The sequence below is a fragment of the Cupressus sempervirens genome, chromosome 11 (assembly GCF_028749045.1).
Source record: "Cupressus sempervirens isolate cs-2001-9-10 chromosome 11, ASM2874904v1, whole genome shotgun sequence".
Lineage (NCBI taxonomy): Eukaryota > Viridiplantae > Streptophyta > Pinopsida > Cupressales > Cupressaceae > Cupressus > Cupressus sempervirens.
In genome coordinates, this window is record NC_143128.1 from 471550861 (window position 1) to 471578447 (window position 27587).

At 36.0% G+C, this 27587-nt stretch overlaps 1 protein-coding gene across 1 annotated transcript in view; it reads right to left on the minus strand.

Annotated features, from left to right (window-relative positions):
- The window catches only part of LOC149530420 (uncharacterized), a 150513-nt gene that overhangs the window by 62112 nt on the left and 60814 nt on the right, over nucleotides 1-27587 (minus strand). The window contains exon 14 of the mRNA XM_089808198.1: nucleotides 27167-27505. Coding sequence (XP_089664324.1) covers nucleotides 27167-27505 — 339 coding nt within the window. The remainder of the gene's footprint in view (nucleotides 1-27166; nucleotides 27506-27587) is intronic.

Consider the following 27587-nt stretch of genomic DNA (forward strand, 5'->3'; position numbering starts at 1 on the left):
AGTTAAACCCAAAGCTTGCAACCCCATTTGCAAAACCTAATGAATGGTTCATAAGGCACAACACTTGGTGAAGGTTTTGCAAATGGGGTTGCAAGCTTTGGGTTTAACTGTGGAGGAAACTCCGTAGTTAAGCGCGCTCAGGCTGGAGTAGTACTGGGATGGGTGACCTCCCGGGAAGTCCCGGTGCTTCACCCCTGTGAGCATCACCTAGATCCAATGAGTGCTAAGTGTTCCATTTATTCTCATGAGAGATGGATTCATGTTGAATCACTACTCATGAAACATGGGTCATCGAGTTTGACTCCAAAATCGCACAGTTAAATCCTGATATTCACATCACAATTTGACTAGCTGTGGAAATCATCTCCTACTTATCAATTGATGAGCTTAAGGGGCTTCCTAATGAATGGTTCATAAGGCACAACACTTGGTGAAGGTTTTGCAAATGGGGTTGCAAGCTTTGGGTTTAACTGTGGAGGAAACTCCGTAGTTAAGCGCGCTCAGGCTGGAGTAGTACTGGGATGGGTGACCTCCCGGGAAGTCCCGGTGCTTCACCCCTGTGAGCATCACCTAGATCCAATGAGTGCTAAGTGTTCCATTTATTCTCATGAGAGATGGATTCATGTTGAATCACTACTCATGAAACATGGGTCATCGAGTTTGACTCCAAAATCGCACAGTTAAATCCTGATATTCACATCACAATTTGACTAGCTGTGGAAATCATCTCCTACTTATCAATTGATGAGCTTAAGGGGCTTCCTAATGAATGGTTCATAAGGCACAACACTTGGTGAAGGTTTTGCAAATGGGGTTGCAAGCTTTGGGTTTAACTGTGGAGGAAACTCCGTAGTTAAGCGCGCTCAGGCTGGAGTAGTACTGGGATGGGTGACCTCCCGGGAAGTCCCGGTGCTTCACCCCTGTGAGCATCACCTAGATCCAATGAGTGCTAAGTGTTCCATTTATTCTCATGAGAGATGGATTCATGTTGAATCACTACTCATGAAACATGGGTCATCGAGTTTGACTCCAAAATCGCACAGTTAAATCCTGATATTCACATCACAATTTGACTAGCTGTGGAAATCATCTCCTACTTATCAAATCTAAACATGTTTTAGAAATCTAGTCACTTTAGTAAACTTTCTATGTTTTCAAAAAAATAATCTATTATTGTTTTGATTTTAAAATAGGTTGTTGAGACCCGCTTTTCCTCCAACACCATTGTTTTGAGACACCTTGTCAATGTTAAAGAGGCATTGTCTAGAATGGTAACCAGTGCTAATTGGTGCGTATGGAGGCAATCTAATAGTACCAAGGAAGCTGCCATAAGAAGGTTGGTACTAGATGACTCTTGGTGGGATCGTGTTGAGTACCTTTTGAAGATCACCGAGGCCTATATTGACATTGATCCAATACACTGACATGGATAGGCCTTGCTTAGGTGAGGTATATGATGGCATTGACTCCGTGATCGAGGACATTAGAAATATCATAAATAAGAAAGAGCAAGATCCTAATGAAATGTTCTTGAAGGAGTTGCAGGTAAACCTGGTAGAGAGATGAAACAAAATGACTACCCCTTTGCATCTACTTGCCTTTGCATTGAGCCCTAGGTTCTATAGCCAATCAGTCCTCAAGGGGAGTATCAATAGAGTTGCCCCATACAGAAATCCTAAAGTTGCTTAAGGGTACAAGGCGGCCCTTCGAAGACTCTTTCCTGAGCACCTACGACTTGCAGTGAGGTCTGAATTTATGAGTTTCACGAGCACCAATGATTGTGATCTTGACACTCTTGAAGACGAGAACAATGTTGATACTCATAAATGGTGGTACTTCCATGGGCAAAGATACCAACACTTGCAGCCCATTGCCATCAAAATTTTATCACAAGTCCTTTAATCTTATGATTATAATTTCTAATTTATTGTTGTTAAATAACTCTTCACTGTATAATTTCAAATTTGCAAATTTTGATAGGTTGCTAGTTAATAATCATCTAAGAGGAATTGGAGCTCATACTCCATCCATTCAATAAAACACAACCAACTAAACTCCAAGAAGGCAGATAACTTGGTGTTTGTGCATTCAAACTTGAGGTTCACAACTGATAAAGAGAATACCTTCAAAAAGGGGGAGGCAAAACAATGGGATGTCAAACCAGAGGCTGCGGAGTTGGAAGTCCACTTCGATGCACTTGCAATTGAAGATGGTGATCCTAAGTGTTAGATCCCCCTCTAGATCTGCTATAAGATTCCCCTCTAAATCTGTCAAAAAGTTAGAATTGATCAGGTGGAATTTCAACAAACAGTTTGCATGCAGTCTGGTATGAAGGCTGCGGTGTATCAATGTTGGGCACTGTACTCGTTCAGCAGTAAAAGGACTGTTCTGACAAATCTCTGATGGAAATGGTGACCTGCAGATTTTACCACTATCTTGGACTTCCCACAATACCACAGCTATAATAATGTATAAGACAAATATGCAAGGAGATTTAATGAATTTGTTTTATTAATTAACATCCCAACCACAATAATCCATCTCCGTGTGGAATGACACAAAGAACTATCAAGTAAATCGAACAGTATTAACCAAGGCAGTTCTGATATTAAGATTCATAATTCATACAACAGTAACAACACAAATAATGGTGCACCTGGTAATGTTGTTAATGACTTCAATCTTCATCGTGCTTAAGCCTGCACTTATACTAGATTGTTGCTACCACCTTTCCTTCGATGATGAAAAGGATAGCTGGTCCGATTGCTTTGGAGCTGGCTCACGTGGCAACTGGGTCAATGGACAGGTCTCCTGTCCCAGACTCCCAATATCCAGTATCAACACTTCTGCCACCCACAATGCACTCAGGCCTGTCAACTCCTTGTTACTCCAGCAGACACCGTGGTCCCTTCTACGGCCTGTCTGACTTTCACACGGTTTGCCTGTGATAAAAATGTTTTTATGTTGTTCCTCCTACACCACGTTGGCAGACCTGCTACCATCTGTAATCCCAAGTTGGCCACTGCTCAACTGATGAATAAACTGGCTGCTAGCTGAACCTAGTTCGATACGTAAGAGATCACAAATTCACAGCCTCATGCCAATACTTACTTGAATACTATCCACTGTACGAAATCTCATCTTCAATGTGTTGCGTTTGGAAATGAATGAGTCTTTGACGAGTTGTTGGGGCTACGTCCAGCTCCTCCACTAGTTAAAGGGTTTCGTCCTCAAGGCAATCAGTCACATTAAAGCAACCAATTCTCATAACAATATGTTACTATCTTTTCATGGTCCCAATCCCAATGCAAATGCTTTCTTTATAACCTCGAAATGAGGAGAGATACGAACAACTTAGAAATGTGGGATAAAAGACTATTTCGTCTTTTAGTCAGTTAAGTGATTTTATAACTTTATAACATTATAATATATAAATAAATCACTTAAGTCACTTGAACTTCAATATCTTCTGAAATACTTGTCCGATTACCATGCCGTCTAAAATAGGAATCTCTCCTCATAATTCCCCATGTGACAAAATACACTTTCTAAAAATAGAAAGGGTCCATCTCTATTACCCCTGACTTACTATACATAGTAAGTATGGCAAATGGAGTCCAAATGACATAAAATGAAGGCCAAATCCATAAATCGTTGAATGTTGGAGATGAATCAATCCTCAAAAGACCCTCTAAGCATCCTCATTAGCCTACGAGGATCCAATATTATGCTAATCTCTGAAATTCTAATGTTGGCAACCAATGGGGACATTACACTAAGATACATAGTGATGATGGCGCTGATCCTAGAGCTACGACTGAGACTGTTGATGCTAGTGGCACTAATTGTGTTGCTAATCAACAACTGCCTACTAATGATGAATTCTTTGATGATTTTTGATGATGCATTGATATTTGATCACATATGAGTTTATAACTTATTACTAATTAGTAATGTTGACATTATTGTTTTAAAGTTTTGAACTAAAACACTAATCTGGTGGTGTATTTTGACATGTCATGCCATTCGAACAAAATTGTTAATATATGTGGTGGTGTATTTTGCATGAGTGTTTTAATATTAGCAAAGTGGTGTATGAACTTATTTGCTGTAGCATATTTTTACATATATATTTAAAAAAATTGTGTACGACCGAACCCAAAAAGAACTCGAACACCGCCCAAAATAAAAATTGATAAAGTTTTGAACCTGAATGTTGAACCTGCATCCGAACTAGAATCCGAACTGACACCTTAGGAGTTAAACAAATGTATTGACAATGCCACTCAGGTTATTATACTATAAATGCCTGCAAGCAACATAATGAAGTTCAGAACACTTCAAACACTTGTATCCACAAAGAACAAAAGCTAATCAAACAATCTTTCTCTACACTCACCAATATGATCCAAGCTGCCGTCGGATGCTCCCAAGAAGTGCATCTCGAGCTTGTGGATTCTTGGTGGATGCCCTTCCTGTGAGCATCTGGGCAGAACCCAAATGCATCCACACACCCAAACACATCTAATTCACACCAACACAAAGAGGAGAGAATTGATATCTTAGCTTTTGAGATAACAGCCCCATTCGGTATCAATCATCGGTTCACAATCATTGTTTATCATTGCTGTACACAAGGAGTAATTGAGGGAGTGTTTTGTAAATCTTGCAAGGTGTTTGAAGGGAGCATATAAAAAAATTATTGAGTTTTGTAATTGAGATTGTCTCATACTGAAGTTGGTGTTTCAGCTGATTAGTGTTGCTGCTTCGAGGGGAGTTAGTGCTCTCATGAGCTGATGCTCACTTATGTAATCAGGGTCGGTGCCCATTTCATGAATTGAAGCAATTGATGTGTTGCGGTTTTTACCCAAAATGGTTTTCCATGTGAAAGTTGGTGTTCACTTTGTTGATGTTTTCTCTCTCTGTTCTAGTTCTCCATTTTAAGTTGTTTGCCACCTTTTCAACATCTCAAACCTCCACCCACCAATGATCCTTGAAGACCTAAAAAGAAAAAAAAATAAACCAATTTCCCCAAGGAAAGAGATGTGGGCGGAGCTGTCCATATCCATGTTATAAAATGCAAAACAAGAGGCTATTAATAGTACAATGAAGACAACACACAAGAAACAAAATTTTCCAATCATGAGACAATGAATAGATGAAAAAATGAAAAAGGTCGTGAGCTCACCCCATTATTAAGGTTGGTGGTGCTCTTCACTTGTTAGCCCAAGAGAAGGCATCAAATAGATAGTTTCATTGGAGGAATGGCTCAAATTAAAGTTTGACAGTGCCTCTAGGAGTAACCAGAAAACCTTGAGCATCAATTGCATAATCAAGGATCACAAATGGAAATTGATTAGCAATGCATCCAATTGCATAATCAAGGATAACATGAAGCCAAGGCATAGGCATTACTCATTGATTACAAGTGTGCAAACGATTTGGAGTCAAATAGATATACATTGCAAGGGATTCTATGGTAATTTTGAATGCCATTAAAAATAGAGAAACTCCCCACTAGAAGAACAAAAATATTCTAAGGAAAATATGGCCTCTCTTGGACTCATTAATGGCCTTCACTATTTAACATATTTATAAGAGATAATCAAACAAACTACTTCGCAAAATTTGCAACAAAAATGGTAACATAGATTGTATTATTAGCAATTCAAAAGTGCCTTGAGCTCCCCTTGGCCTCCTCATTAGCATTTACATTTTGGAGGTGGTGAATGATTTGTATCTCCCCTAGGCTGTGCATAAAATTGATGACAAACCAACATTCTAGCACATGAATGCTTTCACACTAGTACTTAGAAGCCGCTAGAACATCATGACTTCAGATGTATCTAGTAGCTTCAAGGAGCTTTACTTATGCACCACATTTTCACAAGCATTTGGAGCTTCATAACATGGATGTTATGGTTAAGCTAGTGGCAAAGAAATGCCAAATTGTATTTCTCATAGCCACAACCAACTCGAGATTGAAAATTGTTTAAAACCAACACAATTATCATCATCCATCCTATTCAAACAATATTCGGATAATCTTTTGTACGGATGGAGGATAGGTGTATAGTGAATCTTGATATCTCTTCCACACTTCAAGCAATTCTCCTAGAAGCAAGCGAAGAAATGGAGTTCATTAGAGTTGGGTGGAGACAATAATCAAACCCCAATGGTGTAGAGCATTGAGGATAGTGTCGAATAAGGTTGTCACGAGAATGGGATTTCCACAAAGGTTAGAGGCTTGGACCTTGAACAATTTAGCAACCATTGGATTGCCATAAAAGGTAGTATTAGACCCTAAACAATTGGGCACCTTAGGCCCTTGGACATCATTTATCATCTTGAATAGTGGTCAAAACAAGGAATGACACAAGAACCAAGAAAATTGGGGCATTGAATTTCTAAAGTTGACAACCGAAGTAGCTCCATCTATAGGAATTGACTAGACTCTTGTAATGCTTAGCAGGGATAAGACTATGTACAATAAGGATGATATATCCTAGTAGACCATGATGAAAGTATAACCAAACTTGCCGAAATGTATAGACTTGATTGGTAGAATACTTGCATGGAGAATTTGTATAGATAACACTCCCTGAACATTAAATTTGAGAGACAGAAATGTTCATTTAAGGATGCCTATGATAAGTTATTAAGTAGTGTGACTCCCAGCTCCATAAACGTGGTGGTTCATGGCTGTCCTTGCTAGAGAAGCAACTCGTGTATTTCTTTTCTGTTCACTATAATAGATGTAGTCCCCCAGGCCAACTTCATTGACCAAAACAAAATACTAACACTATAATCTATCCATCCATATTATTAGTTCACAGTTCAATACAGAGTAATATTGTTTCAACAGAGGGCAAAGGAAATCATTTAAACATAAGCCAAAGGAAAAAAATATCAGAGACTTATGTGGAACAGAAAATTGTTCACAGACTGAAGCTCTTATTGATCAATATAATAATCTCGCATTCCCTATACAATTTAAGAATTGTCTAATAATTCTGTAGACTTTGCTTCTGCAAACATTGGTGTGCAAGCACCTTCATTGGTCCTTCCAAACTTCACCACTGCCCACTCCCTTATTTTTGAGTTTCTTCATTTTTTATCTTTATGCTCTTTTTTTGGAGGATAGTGCCAACACATGGGAGGGGCATCTCCTGTCATAGGAGACATCACTTAATCCATGTCAAGGACAGGAGAAATGTTTTGAGGAGTGAGGGATGCATCTCATGTACCCTAGATCTTGTAGTTTCTGTCTTTTTGCAAGAAAGTACAAAAGTTTTTTTCCAGCAGAAAATTTGCTTGTCAAAGCCCAACATTACTAGTAAGGTAACAAACAATAAAAGAGATAAAGTTTTCTACATGCATTAAAGTTTAATCAATTAATTGAAAGAATAGTTCCCCGAGTACCCCCATACCATACTTTTATATAATGCAATTCCAGTATTAGTTCCCAATTTGCTACTTCAGGGTGATTTTAATTTAAAAAAATGTTATTTATGTAATGATGATGATTTCAAATTTCAATATAATTAATGTTTTCTTTTGTTCACATTGGGTCAGAACTTTGAAAAATGAGTTTACAATTTTAAGCATTTTAAATTTTCAAATTTCTACAGCCACTGAGTATTTTTAAAGCTAAAAATTATAAATAATTCTTTAACTTTACTGTCTTTAAATATCTGTCTCCCACCTTCTATAAACAGGGTATTCATATCAGATCTCTCATCCCGATACATTTACTATGGTTTGATGGCATCGACACTCTAAATCTTTGAAATCAGTGAAAAATGAATGTAAGACGTTTTAATTGGTGCATGTGGAAGAGTGTTACTTTTGCACTAAGAATTTTCTAATGTTCACTGGAATCAAAATTAGAAGTCATTGGGCCCATTGCTTGTCAAGAAGGGGCAACCAATCCAGTTGGCAATTCTAATAAAACTAGGTACACCACCTTCTTGGCAGTGTAACTTCACAACTACATCTAGTCCAGTTTCACACATCATGAGAAGCATCTTCTTAGAATTTTCTTGCCTTGGTTAAGCTGCTTGGCTATTTGGAAGAGGAGGCTTCAACTGGGTGTTAAGAAAAGTATCAATAATCTTAAAACGATACTTTCTAAGGACTCTGCAACATCATTGATTTCCAAGCCTATTGGTAGCCATTTTGTCATAATATTGAAGAGTATGAAAACTGCTGTGCACGAAAGTGAGCATGTTAAGGATTATATTATGAAAATATGATATAGACAGCACATAGAGTTGCAAAAAGCATCACTTTGCAGTGTAAGGTTATTGTTCCTATAGCAAAGAACTTGAGGTCAGCATAGACACTGAGGAAATATCCCCAGTGATGAATCATGTATTGGAATATCCAGCCAACTATATATCAATGGTCGTAAAAAATTATTGCTACAAACTTTTGTGACTTCAATGATAGGAGATCGGCTAATTGTTTATAGTTTCAATTTATAGAACGAGTAGCAAAACTTAATATTGCCAAACTATTTACCATTTTTTAAGGATTTTATACATTGCAACATGAACAGTTACAGCTGGCCTAGTCACAAAGACAGAGAAGTTTCAAACTGTAATATAGGAGTAACATGAACAGTTAAAGCTGGCATAGTCACAAACACGGATTACTTTCAAACTGTAATATATAAGCGGACAATTCCCCAGAGCCAAATCAACATAACCGAAAATGGATATGAATATTAAACATGAAATTAAGAACATGGAGGAATGATGTTAAGCAAAATAATCATCCTAAATGTTAGGTTTTATGATCGCTGCACATGCATTAGCATTGCCTGTAGGGTATGTGTTTCCAAGTGCAAATTTGAATATGCATATATAGGAGTAGAAGAGAAATGTCTCATGAAGAGACATGTCTCTATGTTAATAAATATTGGTTATTGTAAATTAATTGTCAATAGACAATATCAACAACAATACAAACATATATATATAGGTTGATATGTCTAATTGACGATTAATTAAATGTAATAATGTTTAACCAATAACCACAGAGGAATTGTTTCTAGATCAATTCAATCAACTGAAGCTACAACATCAACTCTCCCTCTTAGCTAGGGAGGATAAACACATGGTTAGATATTACCTCAAAGTAATATCTTTGATCAAAAGCTACTCAAAATTTAGATATCATCTCATGACACTAGGAGTAATGGCCTCAGAATATCAAGTCGCGTGATATTCACCAAGAAATCAAAAAAAAGTCCATAGATAATGTATCCTCAATAATACTCACCATAGAAACATTCATGGTCTATTTAAGGATCTTAATCCACCATGCAAGTTATCATCTATCATGATCTACTTAGACATCATAAGACGTCCATCATAATAGAAGGCCATGATCTGTTTAAGGAACTTAATCCACCATACAAGTTATCATCTATTATGATATGCTTAGACATACATAAAATGTCCATCACAATAGAAGGCCATGGTTTGTTTAAGGAACTTAATCCACCATGCAAGTTATCATCTATCATGATCTAATTAGACATCATAAAATGTCCATCACAATAGAAGGTCCTAGTCTGATTAAGGAACTTAATCCACCGTGCAAGTTATAATCTATCATGATCTGCTTAGACATCATAAGATGTCCATAATAGAAGATTAAGTTATTGAAAGATCGTGACCTTCCAATTACTTTTGCAAATACAAGTGATAATCATTTGGAAGTTGTCACTTCCTCATCATGTACACAAGGCCCAAATAACATTTATGATTAATAATTTGTTTCATTAGTATAATAAGCAAATATGTTGTTTTTCATTCTCAATAATTATAATCATACCAAGTTTACCTCGGAAGTGTTCTACCTTCATTTAGCGAGAGGCTTGGTAAGGAACTGTGAACTCCCTCTCAATCCAAGATGCCTCTAATGGATGTACCAATTGTTAATTCTGTAACTTTCAAATCATGCTGATCTGATCTTTCTTTATATTGATCTGAAGTCACTGTCTTATTCTCTTATGGATATCAGCGCCTATCTTGAAATACAAATTTTAAGGTCTAACTAATCACTTTGGTTAGTTTAGGACTACACTAATAATTGCATGGAAAGTCGTAGACTTAAAGGATTAGTCAAAGCAGACTTTGGAAGGGACATGTCCTTCGTAAGGAAATGCCCCTTGATCTCTATATTTAATAAGGGTGTGGTTGAAGTTTAAGGATACACAAGAAACAACAAATCTGCTCCTTAATCAATACTATCCTAAGACAACTTGCAGAAGTGAAAAACATTTCCAGAATTATATCTCTCCATTCTTTCAAGACTGCATATTGACAATTATCTACAGCAAGTAGAAAGAAGGTACAATCTAAGTCTTATTCATAACAGAATTTTGCAGAAACTTTACTTGGTATTAGAACTTTGGTAGTCGAACCTAGGCTCTGCAAATTAAATAATCAGACTTGGCATATATCTAGCATCATTCTCCTATCTTCAATGGCATACACAATCAGACCCGAGGGCAGGTTTGATGGGAAAGAACACTTTGATGCTTGGAAATTCAGAATCATGATGATTCTTGAAAAAAAATGATGTAAAACAATTTGTTGATTCAGCATCCAAACAACCTATTGTGGAACCTCATAAAACTATCTGGAATAAAGGAAATAGGAGAGTCATTCAAATCATATTAGATGGAGTGAAAAAAGATATAGTACCCATGCTAACGAAACATCAAACAACATTTGATATGAAGAATGCATTACTAAATGCATATGAGGTTAACAATGCAACTAGAGTTCTCACACTAAAAAGGCAACTAAATCATATACAAATAAACAAGGGAGAATCGATGAACTCTTACTTCCTAAGGGTTGCTAGTCTAAGAAATGAACTTGCAAGTATATGAACTATCATTAATGACACGGAACTAACACTAATGGCTATAGATGGATTACTAGATTCATGGGAAACATCCGCACAAGGAGTAAGTGCCAGAGATAATCATCCTGACTTCAATAGACTTAAGGGAGATTGTCTTTAGGAAGAATCTAGAAAACTTAAGGGGGAAAAATTGAAAACTGAAGATGAAGAACTTCATGTTCTTAATACAAATTCCTATAAAAGCAAGAAGAAGTACTTCAAGAAGAAAAAGGGTAATCAAAAGAATGACAAACCTAAGATAGATCTATCCAAAATAAAATGCTTCAAATGCGAAAAATTTGGACACTACAGATCTAATTGCCCTAAGAATTCTAAACAGCAAATGAATTGTACAAACATTACTAGAGAAGAAGATATCTATGATCCTGAGAATCGTGTATTGTATTCGGCACTATCAAATGAAGTCTCAAGTAAGGCATGGGCAATTGACAATGGATCATCTCGACATATTACAGGATACAAAGAAGCACTAAACTCTATATCAAAAAAGGTTAATGGAAAAGCCACTATCGGTGATAATTCAGCACATTTCGTCAAAGGAATTGGAAATTGCACCTTGAAACTAAAGTCAAGCAGTTCTCTTCTTCTCAAAGGAGTACTCTATGTACCAGGAATAAAAAAGAATCTAATCTTGGTTACAACACTTGAAGATGATGGACATAATGTTGCATTCATGGACAATAAGTCATAACCTAGGCTAAGAACACCTCATTTAAGAAAGCAAAATTGATTGGTCAAAGAAAAGGGTATTTGTATGAATTAAATTTGGAACCTAGTCGACCTATTCAAGCCTTAATTCATGAAGTTGCTGATATAAATGAAATATGGCACAGAAAGTTAGGACATCCAAATTTCAAAACCTTATCAACTATGAAGAAGATGCTTACCGGTTTACCTAAACTAAATAAAGATCACTCAAGCATATGCAAAGGATGTGCTCTAGGTAAGAACACTAAAAGTCCATTTCATGATAGCACTAGAAAAACTAACAATGTTTTGGAATTAATACACTCAGATTTATGTGGACCTATGTTTGTTCCTTCTCTTGGAGGATTCTAGTACTATATGCTTATTATAGATGAATTCTCTAGGAAAACTTGGTCTACTTCTTAAAATGCAAAGAATCAGAATAAATCCTGAAGAGATTTTAAAAATTTAAAACCAACTGAAAACTTATCAGGACATAAAATTAAAACTCTTAGGACTGATAATGGAGACAAGTATACCTCAAATTTGTTTAACAAATTTTGTAAAGAAATAGGAATTAAGAGGGAGTATACTGTTACTTATAACCCGCAACAAAACAAGGTAGCAGAAAGGAAGAATAGAACAATTATAGAAGCTACAAGAGCTATGATATTTGATCAAAATCTAGAATATTATCCTTGGGCAGAAGCCTCTTGTATTTAGGGTAAACTTTAAGAAACTCCCCTCTAAAAAAAGATATAAAATATTGGTGAATCTTTCATTATTTTGAAAAACCAAATTATTTTTATTGGTGAATCTCTCAATTTTTTTATTTTAATTATTATTTACATTGGCGATTATTTTGGAATCATAAATTTTGAGTAGAAAATATTAGCGGATCTCAATAATAATAGGAAGTTCGTTAATCCTCATGGAATATTACAAATCAAAATTGAACAAATTTTATCTCATGCAAATTATGAGAACAATTACATTATATTTTAAATCAATAGTGAAAACTAAATATTGGTAATATATCCATAAAGTAACTAATAATTATGATAATTATTGGTGAATTAATTTTAGTTTCTTCAATATTATATAATATTTAGGTGAATCAAATATAATCATGTATCGAATATCGTGGCAAATTTTTATTACGAGGTAATTGGTAAATACTTGCTTATCAATAACAGAGACCGAAAGGTCAATTTATACAAAAGAATGAGACGATGTTTCCTTAGGAAACGATCGTAAAGAATAGAAACATTCTATTCCAAAGAAAGCAAAAAAGAAAGCAAACTAAAGCTAAAGATATTTACAAGATAACCATTAACTAATAATAGACGTCTTATCTATTATTGTAATACCCTCCCTTAATGGTTAATCTATCTAACACACCAAGCTGAAGACTGGATTCCGTGCTAACTTGATAACGCCTTCGTTATCAACAAACAGAGTAGTCGGTCTTGCTGGTGACATCTGCATATCCCCAAGCATCCAACGAAGCCAGACAGCTTCACATCTTGCCTTAACAGTCCCTCTGTATTCAGCCTCTGTAGAAGAGAGAGAAACTGCCTGCTGCTTCTTGCTGGTCCATGTGACTGCACCGGATCCCAAACTAAACACATATCCAGATGTTGACTTTTTATCATCAACAGAGCCTGCCCAATCTGAATCTGTGAACCCACTGAGTTTAGGATTAGAACTCCGAGAATACAGAAGTCCATAATCAGAAGTTCCCTTCACATAACGAAGCACACGCTTTGCTGCCATCCAATGATCAGCCTTAGGAGCTGTCATAAAGCATGAAATATAGCTGACTGCGAAGCTGATATCAGGCCTAGTAGCAGATAGGTAGATGAGGCTGCCTACTAGTTGCCTATACGTAGTATCATCAACGGAAGGAGAATCAGACTTGGCTGATAACTTGAGACCTTTCTCCATAGGTGTAGATGCAGGTTTGCAATCCTGCATTCGGAATTTGTCTAACAAGGCCCTAGCATATTTGGACTGAGAGATGAATATACCAGAAGACTGTTGCCAAACTTCAACACCTAAGCAATAATGCATGAGCCCAAGGTCAGTCATATCAAAAGACTGGCATTATTGTTGTTTGATTCCCTGAATCAAAGATGCCGAACTGCCAGTGATGATCAGATCATCCACATAGATAACCAGAAGGATGATGTCACTGTCAGTAGTGTTGATGTACAGATTTGAGTCTGAAGAACTCCTCTTGAAGCCTTGATCACTGAGGTACGTATCAATCTTGATGTACCATGCCCGAGGGGCCTACTTCAAACCATAGAGAGCTTTTACCAATCTGAGAACCTGATGGTCTTTACCAGCAACCTTGAAACCAGGAGGCTGCGTCATGTAGACCTCTTCATGGAGATCACCATTCAGGAAAGCACTCTTTACGTCCATCTGATGGACCTTCCAGCCAAACTGTGTTGCCATGGCTAGGACTAATCTGATGGTGCTCATCTTTGCAGTAGGAGCAAAGGTCTCCTCATAATCAATGCCCTGACGTTGAGAAAAGCCCTTTGCCACTAAACGAGCTTTGTACTTATCCAAAGTACAATCTGATTTGTATTTGATTTTGTAGACCCATTTGCAGCTAATGGGTTTCTTCCCTGGGGGAAGATCAGAAAGGACCCAAGTGTTGTTCTTCAGCAAGCTCTGGTGTTCAGATTGCATGGCCTGTTCCCACTCTGGAATTCCTTTAGCCTCGGAATATGTTTGAGGTTCAAACACACTGTGAATGTTGGCCATAAGAGCAAAGTTAACAGAATCTATAGTTTTGCTCTTTTTCCGAGTAGTTCTCCCATCAATGAGCTCATCATCATGAAGATCAGCAAGTGTCTTAGCCCACCACTTAGGCCGGAGAGGAGAATGACCAACAGTAGTACTAGGAGATGCTTGATCAGCAGGATCCTGATCAGAAGAATCTGGATCAAACTCAGGTGAAGCATCTTCAAAACGAGGTGATCCGCAGGAGAAGCCGGAGGTGGCTGTACAGGTATCACTGGCAGGACTGGAGCTGTAGGAGCTACTAGAGCCCTCCCATCAGGTGGACCTAATGGAAGCCGAACTCCCAAATCATGACCCTGCATAGGCTGGTCTGCTGGATCAGGAACAGGAGAAACAGGCATGAATGGTCCTCGCTGCTCATCAAAGACTACATCGCGGCTGTATATGAGACGAGATGTCTCAACATCAATAAGGCAGTAGGCTTTGTGAAGACTGCTATATCCAGCAAGCATCAGTTTCTGACTCTTGGCATCCAACTTGGTGCGTGAAGCATCAGGGATCCAAATAAAAGCAAGAGAGCCAAAAACCTTCAGGTGACTGATTCTGGGCTTGCGACCTGACCAGGCCTCTTCCGGAGTTTTACCTTTGACCACCACTGTGGGTGACCGGTTCAACAGATAAACTGCAGTGTTAACTGCTTCTGCCCAAAAACGCTTCAGAACATGTCTGTGTTCGAGCATGGAACGAGCCATCTCGGTGATTGTCCTGTTTCGACGTTCAACTACACTGTTCTGTTGTGGCGTGTGGGGTGTGGTGAACTGTCGTTGGATGCCATGTGTATCCAAGAAGCTGGAGAAAACATTAGAACAAAATTCCCCCCCATTGTCTAATCTAAGAGTAATAATAGATTTCCCAGACTCTTTTTCAACTAAGGGTTTAAACTTCTGAAATACAATAAATGCATCGGATTTCTTTTTAAGGAAATACACCCACATTTTTCTACTGAAATCATCTACAAACAACAAAATATACCTGTACCCAAGAACAGAAGGAGTGGCCATAGGGCCGCAGATATCAGCATGAACAAGCTGAAGTACTTGAGAAGCTCGCCAAGAATCGCCACTGGGGAAAGGTGTGCGATGTTGCTTCCCAGCCTGACATGCGTCACAAACTCCAAGGTGTTGGGTTTGAATCTCTGGCAAACCAAGAACAAGCTCATCCTGAGCAAGTTGTGAGAGATAATGCACATTTAAGTGCCCATATCGCTGATGCCAAAGTGTGCTGATGGAAGATCGCCGAGCAGCCATAGCTAAGTCCTGAGAATCACCAGAATCAGTAAGTCTAAAAAGACCATGATCCTCAAGACCAACTGCAATAGTAGACTTAGTCGCCCGATCAGTGATGGTGCACTGATGTGAACTGAAGGTGACTGCCAAGTGTGGAGAATGTCGCAGCAACTGACTGACCGAGAGTAGATTTAGTTCCATCCCTGGAATGTAGTACACATCAAGGAATATGAGCTTCCTCCCAACAAACTGAATTTGAATGTTGCCTTTACCAACAACCGTGTACTCTTCTCCACCACCAAAGATAACAGAATCTAAATAAGGCTGGTAGTCAATAAACCAATCTCTGTGGTGAGTGAAATGTCGAGAGGCACCTGAATCAATGTACCAGGCAGATGACTGTACATGATCTGCGGGTCTTTTAGCCATGAAGGTGTAAAAGGCAGATTCCGCCTGCTCAGTGTGCTCTGCACTGTTCGCTTTGAGTTGCGAACCTGATTGCTTAGACTGGGCAGCTAAGCATTTCCGACATGCAACCTTCATGTGACCATACTTGTGGCAATAGTTGCATTGAATGTTCTTCTTTTTGGTACCATCGGATGCTGGAGCAGAAGACTTCTGCTGAGATGGTTGCTGAAACTTGCCCTTATCCTTCTGAAAGGATTTCGCAGCAAAGGCTTGCTCAGTGGAGGTGGAACTGGAGCTGCTACCGAACTGTTGTTTCCACCAATCTTGCTGAAGTAGCAGGGTGCAGAGATCAGTGAACTTTAGATCAACACCAGTAGATGTGATGTTGAGAGTTTCGATAAAATGCTCATAGGAATTTGGTAAACTCCGAAGAGTGATTACCACAATATCCTCTTCCTCCATCTTGCGACCGATGGCAAGTAACTGATCACGGATTTCCTGAATCTGATTCAGGTGTGCCTGGAGCGAGGTGCGCTCATCCATGACAATAGAAAACATAGTGTTTTTCAGAAAGAAGGCTCTGCTCTTGTCGGAAGTCTCATGAAGACCTTTTAGATGTGTCCAGATTTCGGCCGCTGTCTTGCCGGATGGAATCTGAGAAAGCTGGTCATCAGCTACGGATAGTTTGAGAAGCATTACTGCCTCTCGATTGTTCAGATCCCATGTATCTTGATCAGGACCCGGAGAAGTCGGACGCTGCTTAACACCCAGGACAAGTTGATCGGTGTTTCGATATTCGAAGATTGCGATGATGCGCTGCTTCCAGGTTCCATAATTGCGACCATTGAGTTTGGAATTATGCTCGAGCAGAATATTTTTCAGAGATGCCATGGCACGTTTTTCAATGAAAATTGTGAAAATCTGTGAAGGCACGTTTTTTGAGGAAAAAATACGAAAGACCCAGAAGAATCAGATAATGACCCAAAAGAGAGCTCGAAAAACCCAGAAGGAATCTGCTGTCATTTTCTGAATCCGCTGACTCGAAAATCGAGGCACCCAGAAAAAACGGACGACAACCCAGTTGAGCTCTAGAAAAACCCACCAAGAATCTACAAACAAAAAAAATTTTGGACCCCAACAATTAGGGTTTCGAAAAAAACGGCCTTAGCTGAAAAAAGCTTGAAAAAACTTCAAAATTCTTGATGAAAAATGGTCGAATCTGCTTCCCATAGCACGATGACAGACTGAGACGGCTAAGAGCATGAAGATTTGATACAGAAACATGCAGATTTTCACCCCAAAAACACGAGTCTCCAAAAAATGGCCACGATTTCCACGCGATTTGCAGACCCGTAATTCGGGAATTTCTCCAAGCAGAAAAACCCTAGGTGGGTTTTGGAGAAATTAGCTGAAATAATTTTGGAAAAATTTAAACAAATAATTTCAAGAAGAAATTATAAATTTTTCCAAAAAAATTGAAGTATTTAGCTCTGATACCATATTACGAGGTAATTGGTAAATACTTGCTTATCAATAACAGAGACCGAAAGGTCAATTTATACAAAAGAATGAGACGATGTTTCCTTAGGAAACGATCGTAAAGAATAGAAACATTCTATTCCAAAGAAAGCAAAAAACGAAAGCAAACTAAAGCTAAAGATATTTACAAGATAACCATTAACTAATAATAGATGTCTTATCTATTATTGTAATAATTTTTGAGTTTAAATTTTTAATAAAATAAATTATTAAGCGATTTTATTGATTTTAGAACTAAATTTAATAAAAATGTGACAATTTAGGTTGCATTAAATCTGAAATTATTAGCCAAATTACTAGCAAAAAAATTCTAAAATTGGCCAATTTACGAATATTAGCCACTAAAAAATACCTTCCTTGTATTGTTGTATATTCAAAACAGAAGTCCTCACTTCCACCTTAGAGATAAAACTCCTGAATAAGGTTTTACTAAGGTTAAACTCAATATAAGTCATCTTAGGATTTTTGGGTGCCCCGAATATATACATGTTCCAAAAGAAAAGAGAACTAGGTTAGAACCCTCCGAGAGGAAAGGTATTTTTGTAGGGTATAGTGAAACATCCAAAGCATATAGGATCTTCATACCTAGTCAAAAAAATATTGAACTTAGTAGGGATGTAATTTTTGAAAAAGATTTAGCATTCAAAAGAGCTCTAAGTTTTGAAGATCCCTCTCCCTTACCTGGTTCTGAAAGAAATATTGAATCTAAGTCTCAGAGGGAGAACATTGAAGAAATTGAAGATGAAATTAAAAATCTTAATCTTGAAGAAACTCAAAATTCTAAGAAAAGACCACTTTGGGCCATTAAAATAGTAGAGGAAGCACAAGACTTTGTTGCACCATTCGAAACAATCAGAGAAAGCAAAAGACCCAAAAGATTTTCTAGTTATACAGCAAACATGAATGATTTGTCTAAATCAGAACCAACCAATGTTTCAGATGCTATTAAACATACAACTTGGAAGGGTGCCATGACAGAAGAATACCAATCTATTATGAAGAATGATGTTTGGGAAATTGTTCCTAGACCTGAAGGAAAATCTGTTGTCTCTTCCAAGTGGATATTTAAAATAAAGCATGTTACTGACGGTAGCATTGAAAAATATAAAGCCAGATTTGTAGCCAGGGAATTCTCTTAGAAAGAAGGGATTGATTATGAAGAAACCTTTGCTCCTATTGCCAGGTACACCTTTGGAAGAGCAGTCCAAGCTATTGCAACATCGAAGGGATGGAAAGTACATCAAATGGATGTAAAAACGGCATTCTTGAATGGAAAGATTGTAGAAGAGGTATATTTGGAGCAACCTAAAGGGTTTGAAACTCATGATCCTAAAATTTTTGTTTGCAGGCTCAAGAAAGCTCTCTATGGGCTTAAACAAGCTCCAAAGGATTGGCATGAAAGAATTGATAAGTATCTCACCAGCTTAGGATTCTCGAAAAATGAAGCCGATCCAAATCTATATTATAAAAGAGATAAAGATGATATGGTAATTTTGATGCTGTATGTTGATGATTTACTAATAATAGGTGATGATCATCTCATAGATCAATGCAAGAAAGATCTAATCAAAGAATTTGAGATGAAAGATTTGGGACTCTTTCATTACTTCCTAGGATTATAAGTACGGCAGAATTCTAACAACATTATACTTTATCAAGGGAAGTATACATTAGATATCTTGAAGAGATTTGGAATGTGGAACTACAAGTCTATGTCTACTCCAACGAAGACTAATCTACGTAAACTTAAAGAAGCACCACCAAAATCACCTTCCATAGATTCTACTCTCTATAGACAAATGATTGGGTCCCTTATGTACTTGGTAAATACAAGACTTGATATTTGCTATGATGTTAACGCCTTAAGTTAGTTTATGTGTAAGCCAAAGGAGATTCACCTAGTTGCAGTCAAACAAATTATGAGATACTTACAAGGCACTCTTAACCTTGGGCTCAAATATGAGAAAGCTGACTTGGATTTACATGGATTCACAGACTCAGATTGAGGTGGAAGTGTTAAGGATAGAAAACGTACTTCAGGTTGTTCCAATTTAGGATCAGCTATCATATCATGGATATGCAGTGATGGCCTCTCGGGAAGCAGTTTGGCTTAGAAAATTACTTGTGGGATTATCTGGTAAAGCCATGAATCCTACGATTATTCATTGTGATAATCAGAGTTCCATCAAGCTTTCTGTGAATTCAGTTTTCCATGACAGGTCCAAGCATATCGAAATTCCTTACCATTATGTAAGAGATATGGTAGACAGGAATACTGTAAAATTAGAATACATTTGCACTGCAAATCAGACAACAGATATTCTCACCAAACCTCTCTCTCAAGTGAAGATACATCACTTCAAGAAAAGACTTGGTATGGTTGAATTGTAATTCATTTGTATTCCTTAAATTATTAATACAATAAGTTTATTGATAGGCTATTGACTGTTATGGACCCCACCATTTGTATTCATTATTTTAGAGGTGACGATCTCTAAGATAATGAACACTTGTATGAACAACATTATGAGAGATGACAATCTCTTAGATAATGTGCTAAACAGTAGAGTTCTACTGTAAGATCTAGATGATTTCAAGATCACATTGTGATGTAGACATTGCTATGTCTATAAGTCACAATTTGGATAAGAAAAGAATTTTATTATTCTCCAGAGATTATCCTGTGTTCTGGTAGATCTTAACTCAGGATCATGCTGTGATATAGGAATATCAGTACGTATGAATCACAACTTGGATAATGAAAAAGTTAATTATTCTCTAGATTTATATTGTATTTTTTGCAATATTGTTATCACTAGTATCAGTGATATGTCATATCACAAGTTTCGTAATATGACATTGTATCATGTGTTCAATGATACCACATGCTAAGAAGATTCAGATAGATATAGAGTATCCTCGCTTGTCCATCTTAATTGATGTTGTTTGATATGATATCTCTCAGTATGATTAACGAGTTAAGAGGGAGTGTTAGTTCCATAACTTTCAAATCATGCTGATCTAATGACAGAGCTTTCTGATCTAATCTTGCTTTATATTGATCTAAAGTCATTGTCTTATTCTCTTATGGATATCGGCCCCTATCTTGAAATACAAGTTTAAGGTCTAACTCATCACCTTGGTTAGTTTAGGACAACTAATAATTGCATGGAAAGTCGCCGACTTTAAGGGATGAGTCAAAGCAGACTTTGGAAGGGACATGTCCTTTGTAAGGACATGCCCCTTGATCTCTATATTTAATAAGGGTGTGGTTGAAGTTTAAGGACACACAAGAAACAACAGATCTGCTCCTTAATCAATACTGTCCTAAGACAACTTGCAAAAGTGAAAAACATTTCCAGAATTATATCTCTCCATTCTTTCAAGCCTGTATATTGAAGATTATCTACAGCAAGCAGAAAGAAGTTACAATCTAAGTCTTATTCATAATAGAATTTTGCAGAAACTTTACTCCAATCTCCCTCACAATCTCAATCTCCCTCTAAATCCGAATTCTCAAATCTCTTTAAGGTAGAGAAATATTCGTAATCTATTGTCCCTTTCGGTCCATTTGATGATAGCAAATATTGCTCCGTATATTATACACATCCATGTACGATATCTTGCAATGTTGCGTTAATATTTCCTTTCGCAATTTCTCATGGTGTTGCATATGCTTCATAATCGTGTAGCTTTAATCCCATTATGATAATTGCTAAAGGTATTAAGAACAGTATAACTGCTATGTCTGCTGATTGGATGTCGTTTCTTCGATTTGTTGGCTAATTGGTCCATGTCTAAACCCTCATCTCCACAACATGAAATATTTTATTTGTGGCCAGAATTAATGGTAGCCTGCGTTTGTGGTCACTACAAGACATAATATTTGGATCTCAATTTGTAGTAATATTCTAATAATTCCTTACATAGTTGGAAAACTCGCCAAAGCCAAAAACTCGCCAAGCCCCCAAAAAGTTTAATCGGGAAAAACTCCGCGATCAAAAAAAAAAAACTCAGGAACCTTAAAAAATTGCTGAAATTTAATTAAAATTACTTTTTTGCTTTTTGTAAAATTTAATGAGAAGATGCATTTAATGAATTAATTAATGAGAACACAAAAGAAACAAGCAGGAGTTTAGATATATATAAATGCATAGTAGGTACAAAATTGCATTCTCATGCAGAATGTTGATGGCAGGAAGCATAATAATAAATAGTTTGTGTCAAACTAGACATATAAACATCATTACAATCACATCTTCCTCTTCCTAGCTCTACTAGCATACTGTAATTTTCTATTTTACATAATATATAAGTTTTTTGCCTTTTGTTTTTAAAAAAAAAAAACTTTAAAAAAAACAATTTAAAATTTTTTTCTAGCCAAGTCGCGATTAAATCTGGGAAAAACTTGCTAGTCCCAAAAACTCGGCGATTAGTAGAAACTTGCTGATTTTTCAGCGATTATGCCAACTATGATTCCTTATATGTCGTGCGGCTGACATCACCATACAAACATATGAAGTGGTCCCTACTTTCCATTGTGATGGAATCCACGTAGTTATCTAGAGATGTTTATTAATTATTTTCCACCCACGATGGCAATCTACAAGCATCTCACCTATGCATCCAAACCATTCATACTCCATACCATAGTGGTCAAGGTGTCACTCTTTTGTCTTTTAATATCCGTTCCTTTTAATAATTTCTCCTTCTATGCATTCATGGGTTGAATCTAATGTCTTTGAAGTTTCTCACATAATCTGCACTCACATGAATTTGGTCGAGTCGACCATAATATCTAGATTGACTCTATTGCCACCTTTGGTTCCTTCGCCTGATTAGAGAATGTAGAAACCAACGCTTCAGTAATTTAGCTCAATTAAAGCAGAGCAACCAGCCATTCTACACCAAAGATTTTCCATGCCAACAAGAAACTCTATCACACGCCAAACATAACTTGTTAAGCAACTTATCTTTGCAATCAGAAACAAAGATTTATCGCAGGTATTTCGTCAAACACCAACTGAGAGAGTCAAATCAGTGTGTGCTTTCTACAATCTATTGAGTTTCCAACTCAGAAATGCTTGATCATGATGATGAATATAGGCTTCATACTCATCCATTTCATACTCGTCCATTATTTGAGCTCTTTTATTGAATGCCTTTGAATTCCATCCCAAAATCTTTATTTTGACAAAATAATAGGGTGTATACCATGTAATTTTTACGCAGAATTCATTATCTCATAAAGACAAGTCAATATGGGTAATTGATGGTTGAAAATGCTTTACAACTCATTCATGACTGTGTTTATGCCTGTGCCTGTGCTTGTGCTTTTAACAGAACAGTAGGGCATACACCATGTGATTTTTACATCGAATTTATTTTCTCATAAAGATGAGTCGATATGGGTAATTGATGGTTGAAAATGCTTTACAACTCATTCATGACTATGCATGTGCATGTGCTTTGATACCCTGTTAAGTTTTAGGATCGTTGCACATGTAATAGCACTGTCTATACAATATGTATTTTCCAAGTGCAGATCCGAATGTGTATATATAAGAGTAGAAGAGACATGTCTCTATGTTAATCAATATTGGTTATTGTTAATTAATTGCCATTAGACAATATCAACAACAATATAAACATATATATGTGTGTGTGTGTGTGTGTGTGTGTGTGTCTAATTCACGATTAATCAAATGCAATAATGTTTAACCAATAACCATAGAGGGATTGTCTCTAGATCAATTCAATCAGACTAAAGATACAACATCGACACTAAATTATATAGATTTAAAACATACCTAGCAAAATAGTTAGAAGATGAACAATAATTACCATACTATCATACTGTCAAATGAATAAATGTGATGATAGCTTCACAATGTTGAATTTATAATACTAAAAATCTAAAAAATTATTATAATATGAAATTTCCAAAAGACAATAAACATATCATTATAAAACAACAACAAAAAAGTATAGAACAAAATGGAAAGATAGAGAGAAAACAAAATAATATCAATGTCCATAAGTGAACCAAGTAAGCCAGGTTAGCAAAAAATCATATTGAATTACAACAAAAAAGAATTGTGACAAGCCACAAAATCCCCCTTTTATGTCAAAGAAACTAAACGCTAAGAGATGAAGCAAAGAAACAAATGCCTGAAATGTTCAGATGATGTCCAAAAATGGAAGTCATTTGAAATTGTATTTGAAAATCATTATGACAGTAAATAAATGCACAATATTAAGGGAGGGTGCATTAATTACATAATAATATTGCTTACAGAAGCTAATAATAAGGGAGGGTGCATTAATTAACATTCACTAAGAGATGAAGCAAAGAAAAAAATGCGTGAAATCTTCAGATGATGTCCATAAATGGAAGTCATTTGTAATTATATTTGTAAATAAATAAACAATATTAAAACATAACAATATTGCTTACAGAAGCTAATAATAAGGGAGGGTGCATTAATTAACGTTGTAACTAAAGAATGGTTGACAATATATCCATTTCATTTTCAAAGCTAATAGAATAATATAACATCAGACCTTTCTTTCTCAATATTTAAGTTTTCCCTAGCCTTATTTTCTCTCAAACTATCAGAGATGAAGGTGTGCAAAGATCCACACATGGAGAGACGCAGAGTGGAATTGTTGAGTCAGAAGGCTCAAAGAGTAAACCTGCAATAAAGATCTCATATTTTGAAAGAAAACAAGATTGAAAATAGCATCAAACCTCTGCATTAATTGGTGAGTTCTATTCCACAAAAGATTCAAAAAACAAATATTGGTAAATTTCTGAAACGTAAAGAATTGGATCAGAAATTGTATATCCTACAAATCTCTGTCAATCTTCTTTTTATATTGTTAGGTTAGGTCATGGCAAATTTGAATAGCCTTAAGAAGTCAGTCCCAAACATTTAATGCTTATAATTTCCCATTTGGAAAAGTAGAATGATAAGCATATTTAAATGTAAGAAATCAGATGCATTTATCTTTAAAGAATTTCCTAAGATAAAGCCAAAGAGACTGAATTAAATCAAGATAGGACATTTTTCAAAGAAAAAAGACAGCTGTGTTATTATTTATTTTGCTGCACAATTGGTTTCTGGATTCAATTGTGTATTTTTTTTATCGTCAACATTTTGGGACCATACTTTGTGATCCATCATCAGGATGAAAGAGAAAAGGATATGAAACAAAGAAAAATATGTAGAATAGCCTCCCAAAAGAGAGATAAAAAGATCAGGGGAAAAAAAGAAACACGCATCACAAAGAGTAATAGAAAAAGAAGAAATAAAAGAGAATGAATAAAAACCAATTAAATAAATATGCAAACAATAACCTACAGCTAAATGAATTTAAATAGAAACAATACAACCCCGTATATATGTTCTAATTGAACTAAAAGCTACAAGAATAGATATAAAAGTAAAATAATAAAATAACAAAGACTTAAATAAAATATATATATAATATTAATATATAATTAAGAAATGATTTTAAAATTTAATAATAAATAATAAAATATATATAAAATATTTTAAAATATATATATATATATATATATATATATATATATATATATATATATATATATATATATATATATATATATATATATATATTGTTAATAAATAATAAGTCTTGGTTATTATTTATTATTATATTTTTCAAGCATTTCTTAATTATATATTAATATATTATATATAATGCATATATACATATTTTGTTAATAAATAATAAGTCTCGGTTATTTGTTATTATTATATTTTTGAAGTATTTGTTAATTATATATTAATATAATATATATAATGCATCTATATATATGTATGTAGTACATACAATACATTAATATATAATTAATTTATATATATTTTTAAGTCTTTGTTGCTATTATATTTTTTTATCTATTCTTGTAGCTTTTAGTTCAATTAGTACATGTATATGGGGTTGTATTGTTTCAATTTATATTCATTTTGTTGTAGGTTATTGTTTGCATATTTACTTAATTGGTTTTTATCCATTCTCTTTTATTTCTTTTGTTTCTATTCCTCTCCACGTTGTGTGTTTCTTTTTCCCCCTGGCCTTTTTATCTCTCTTTTGGGAGGCTAGTCTACATGTTTTTCTTTCTTCCGTATCCTTTTCTCTCATCCTGATAATGGATCACAGAGTGTGATCCAAAACATTGACAATAAAAAAATATACACAATCGAATCCAGAAACCAATTGTGCATTGAAATGGATTGTGGAAATCTGATAATGTTAATTATTTATTTTGTATACTACTAATGAAATATTGGATAAAGCCGCGGGTTTCACCTACAGTGCACATGGAAAAATTTCAAAAATATCATATTTCAGATGTTGAAGGGCACATTTAATGTTTCCACTCAAGATAAAGGAAGAAGATTCCTTCAACAACATTTGTTAGACATGAAGGATTAACAAACAGCAACCAACAAATAAGTAGATGACAGAGTTTGTAACAATTGTTCTTTATAGTTTAACTCCATTTAATAAAAGTTGATGTTATGTAGGATATTATTGCAAGAAGACGGTTGGAACCGGCAATTTAGTTTAGGAAATGAGAATCTCGTAGAGTGATTTGTAATCAAGATAGGAAACAAACATGTTCACCCTATATGAAAGGCAAGCAGAACACGGAAACTTCCTTGAAGGAAATGGATTAAAGGCCACTTGTTTCAAACAGAACATTTCAATAATAACATCTTTGTTGGTTTGCATTTCAAACTGAAGAATCAACATGTTCAGCGTATAGGATGAGGGGAAAAAAAAGGTATTGTGGATGTAAATGGCATAAATTGGCACTTTTTTTGTTTCAAAACAGTTCATACTGATGTTTGCAGCCTAAAGTAGAAAAAACATCTAGAATTAAAATGTTCTTGAACCAATAAGTAGTGCTTTAGAATCTATACCACTGTCCTGCTCTTGTTGATGAGTATAGAAGAATCATTTGGGCATATTGTCTTATACAAAACAGTAGTATGTTTGGCCCTTGGGAAATTCAAGCTGCAGTACAGATTTGAGTGAGCTTGAAATTTAACGGGGTACTGATAATGGTGATAATTCTAAAAAGAAGGGCCTTCTTAGAGAGACATTGTTGTTTAAAGACTCCTCACTACCTGGAGACTTGCAATGATATATTATCTATCTTCTTCTGTTATCTCGAACCCTAGCATTTCCACTTTCTTTGGGACAGGATAACATGTTAGTTATTGCTATAGTTAATTACTTCAGCGTGTTCATATCATTATAACTGGAAGCACTGTTGTATGACCAGAAAAAATGATACATGCAGGCTGTCCAATACCAAGTAAAATCATGAAAAAATATCTTCTATTGTTTTCATGGTGCACAACAATAGAATGTGCATTCCAAGTTACCACTCTCACAAACTTTAAACTAGACAGATAACATACGTAAAGCCATCTCTCGTAGTAGAACATTGATTTAATAGTAGAATAATATATACCAAGATAAATAACCAGCAATCTCATCACACTTGCCTGCTGTCCAGGAGGTGAAATTTTGATTGGTTGTGGTGCAGGCAAAGTTGCTGGTACAGTAGTTCCTGATATGCGTGGCACAAAAGTAGCTCCAGGTTGGAGATATGGTCCATTTGGTCCCGTTGCTGCCAATGCATTGTTGTATTGTGCAAACTTTGCAGGTTGAGAAGCTTGCTGCATTAAAGAATTCACTCCAAGCCCCACTGGCACAGTTTGCATGGGTGTTAGAGGTGGGATACTCCCTTGCACAAACACTGGAGCTGGAACAACTGAAGATGTTTGTCTAGGTGTAGTGAAACAGGGGGTATAGCTCTTGGCATTTGGATTCAGCTTGAATTCCTGCATGACAAGGAAAACAAAATTGCAACGAACATGGTAGACCCTCAAGTCAGTATTTCCCTTGAAGAAACTTGTAGAAGGA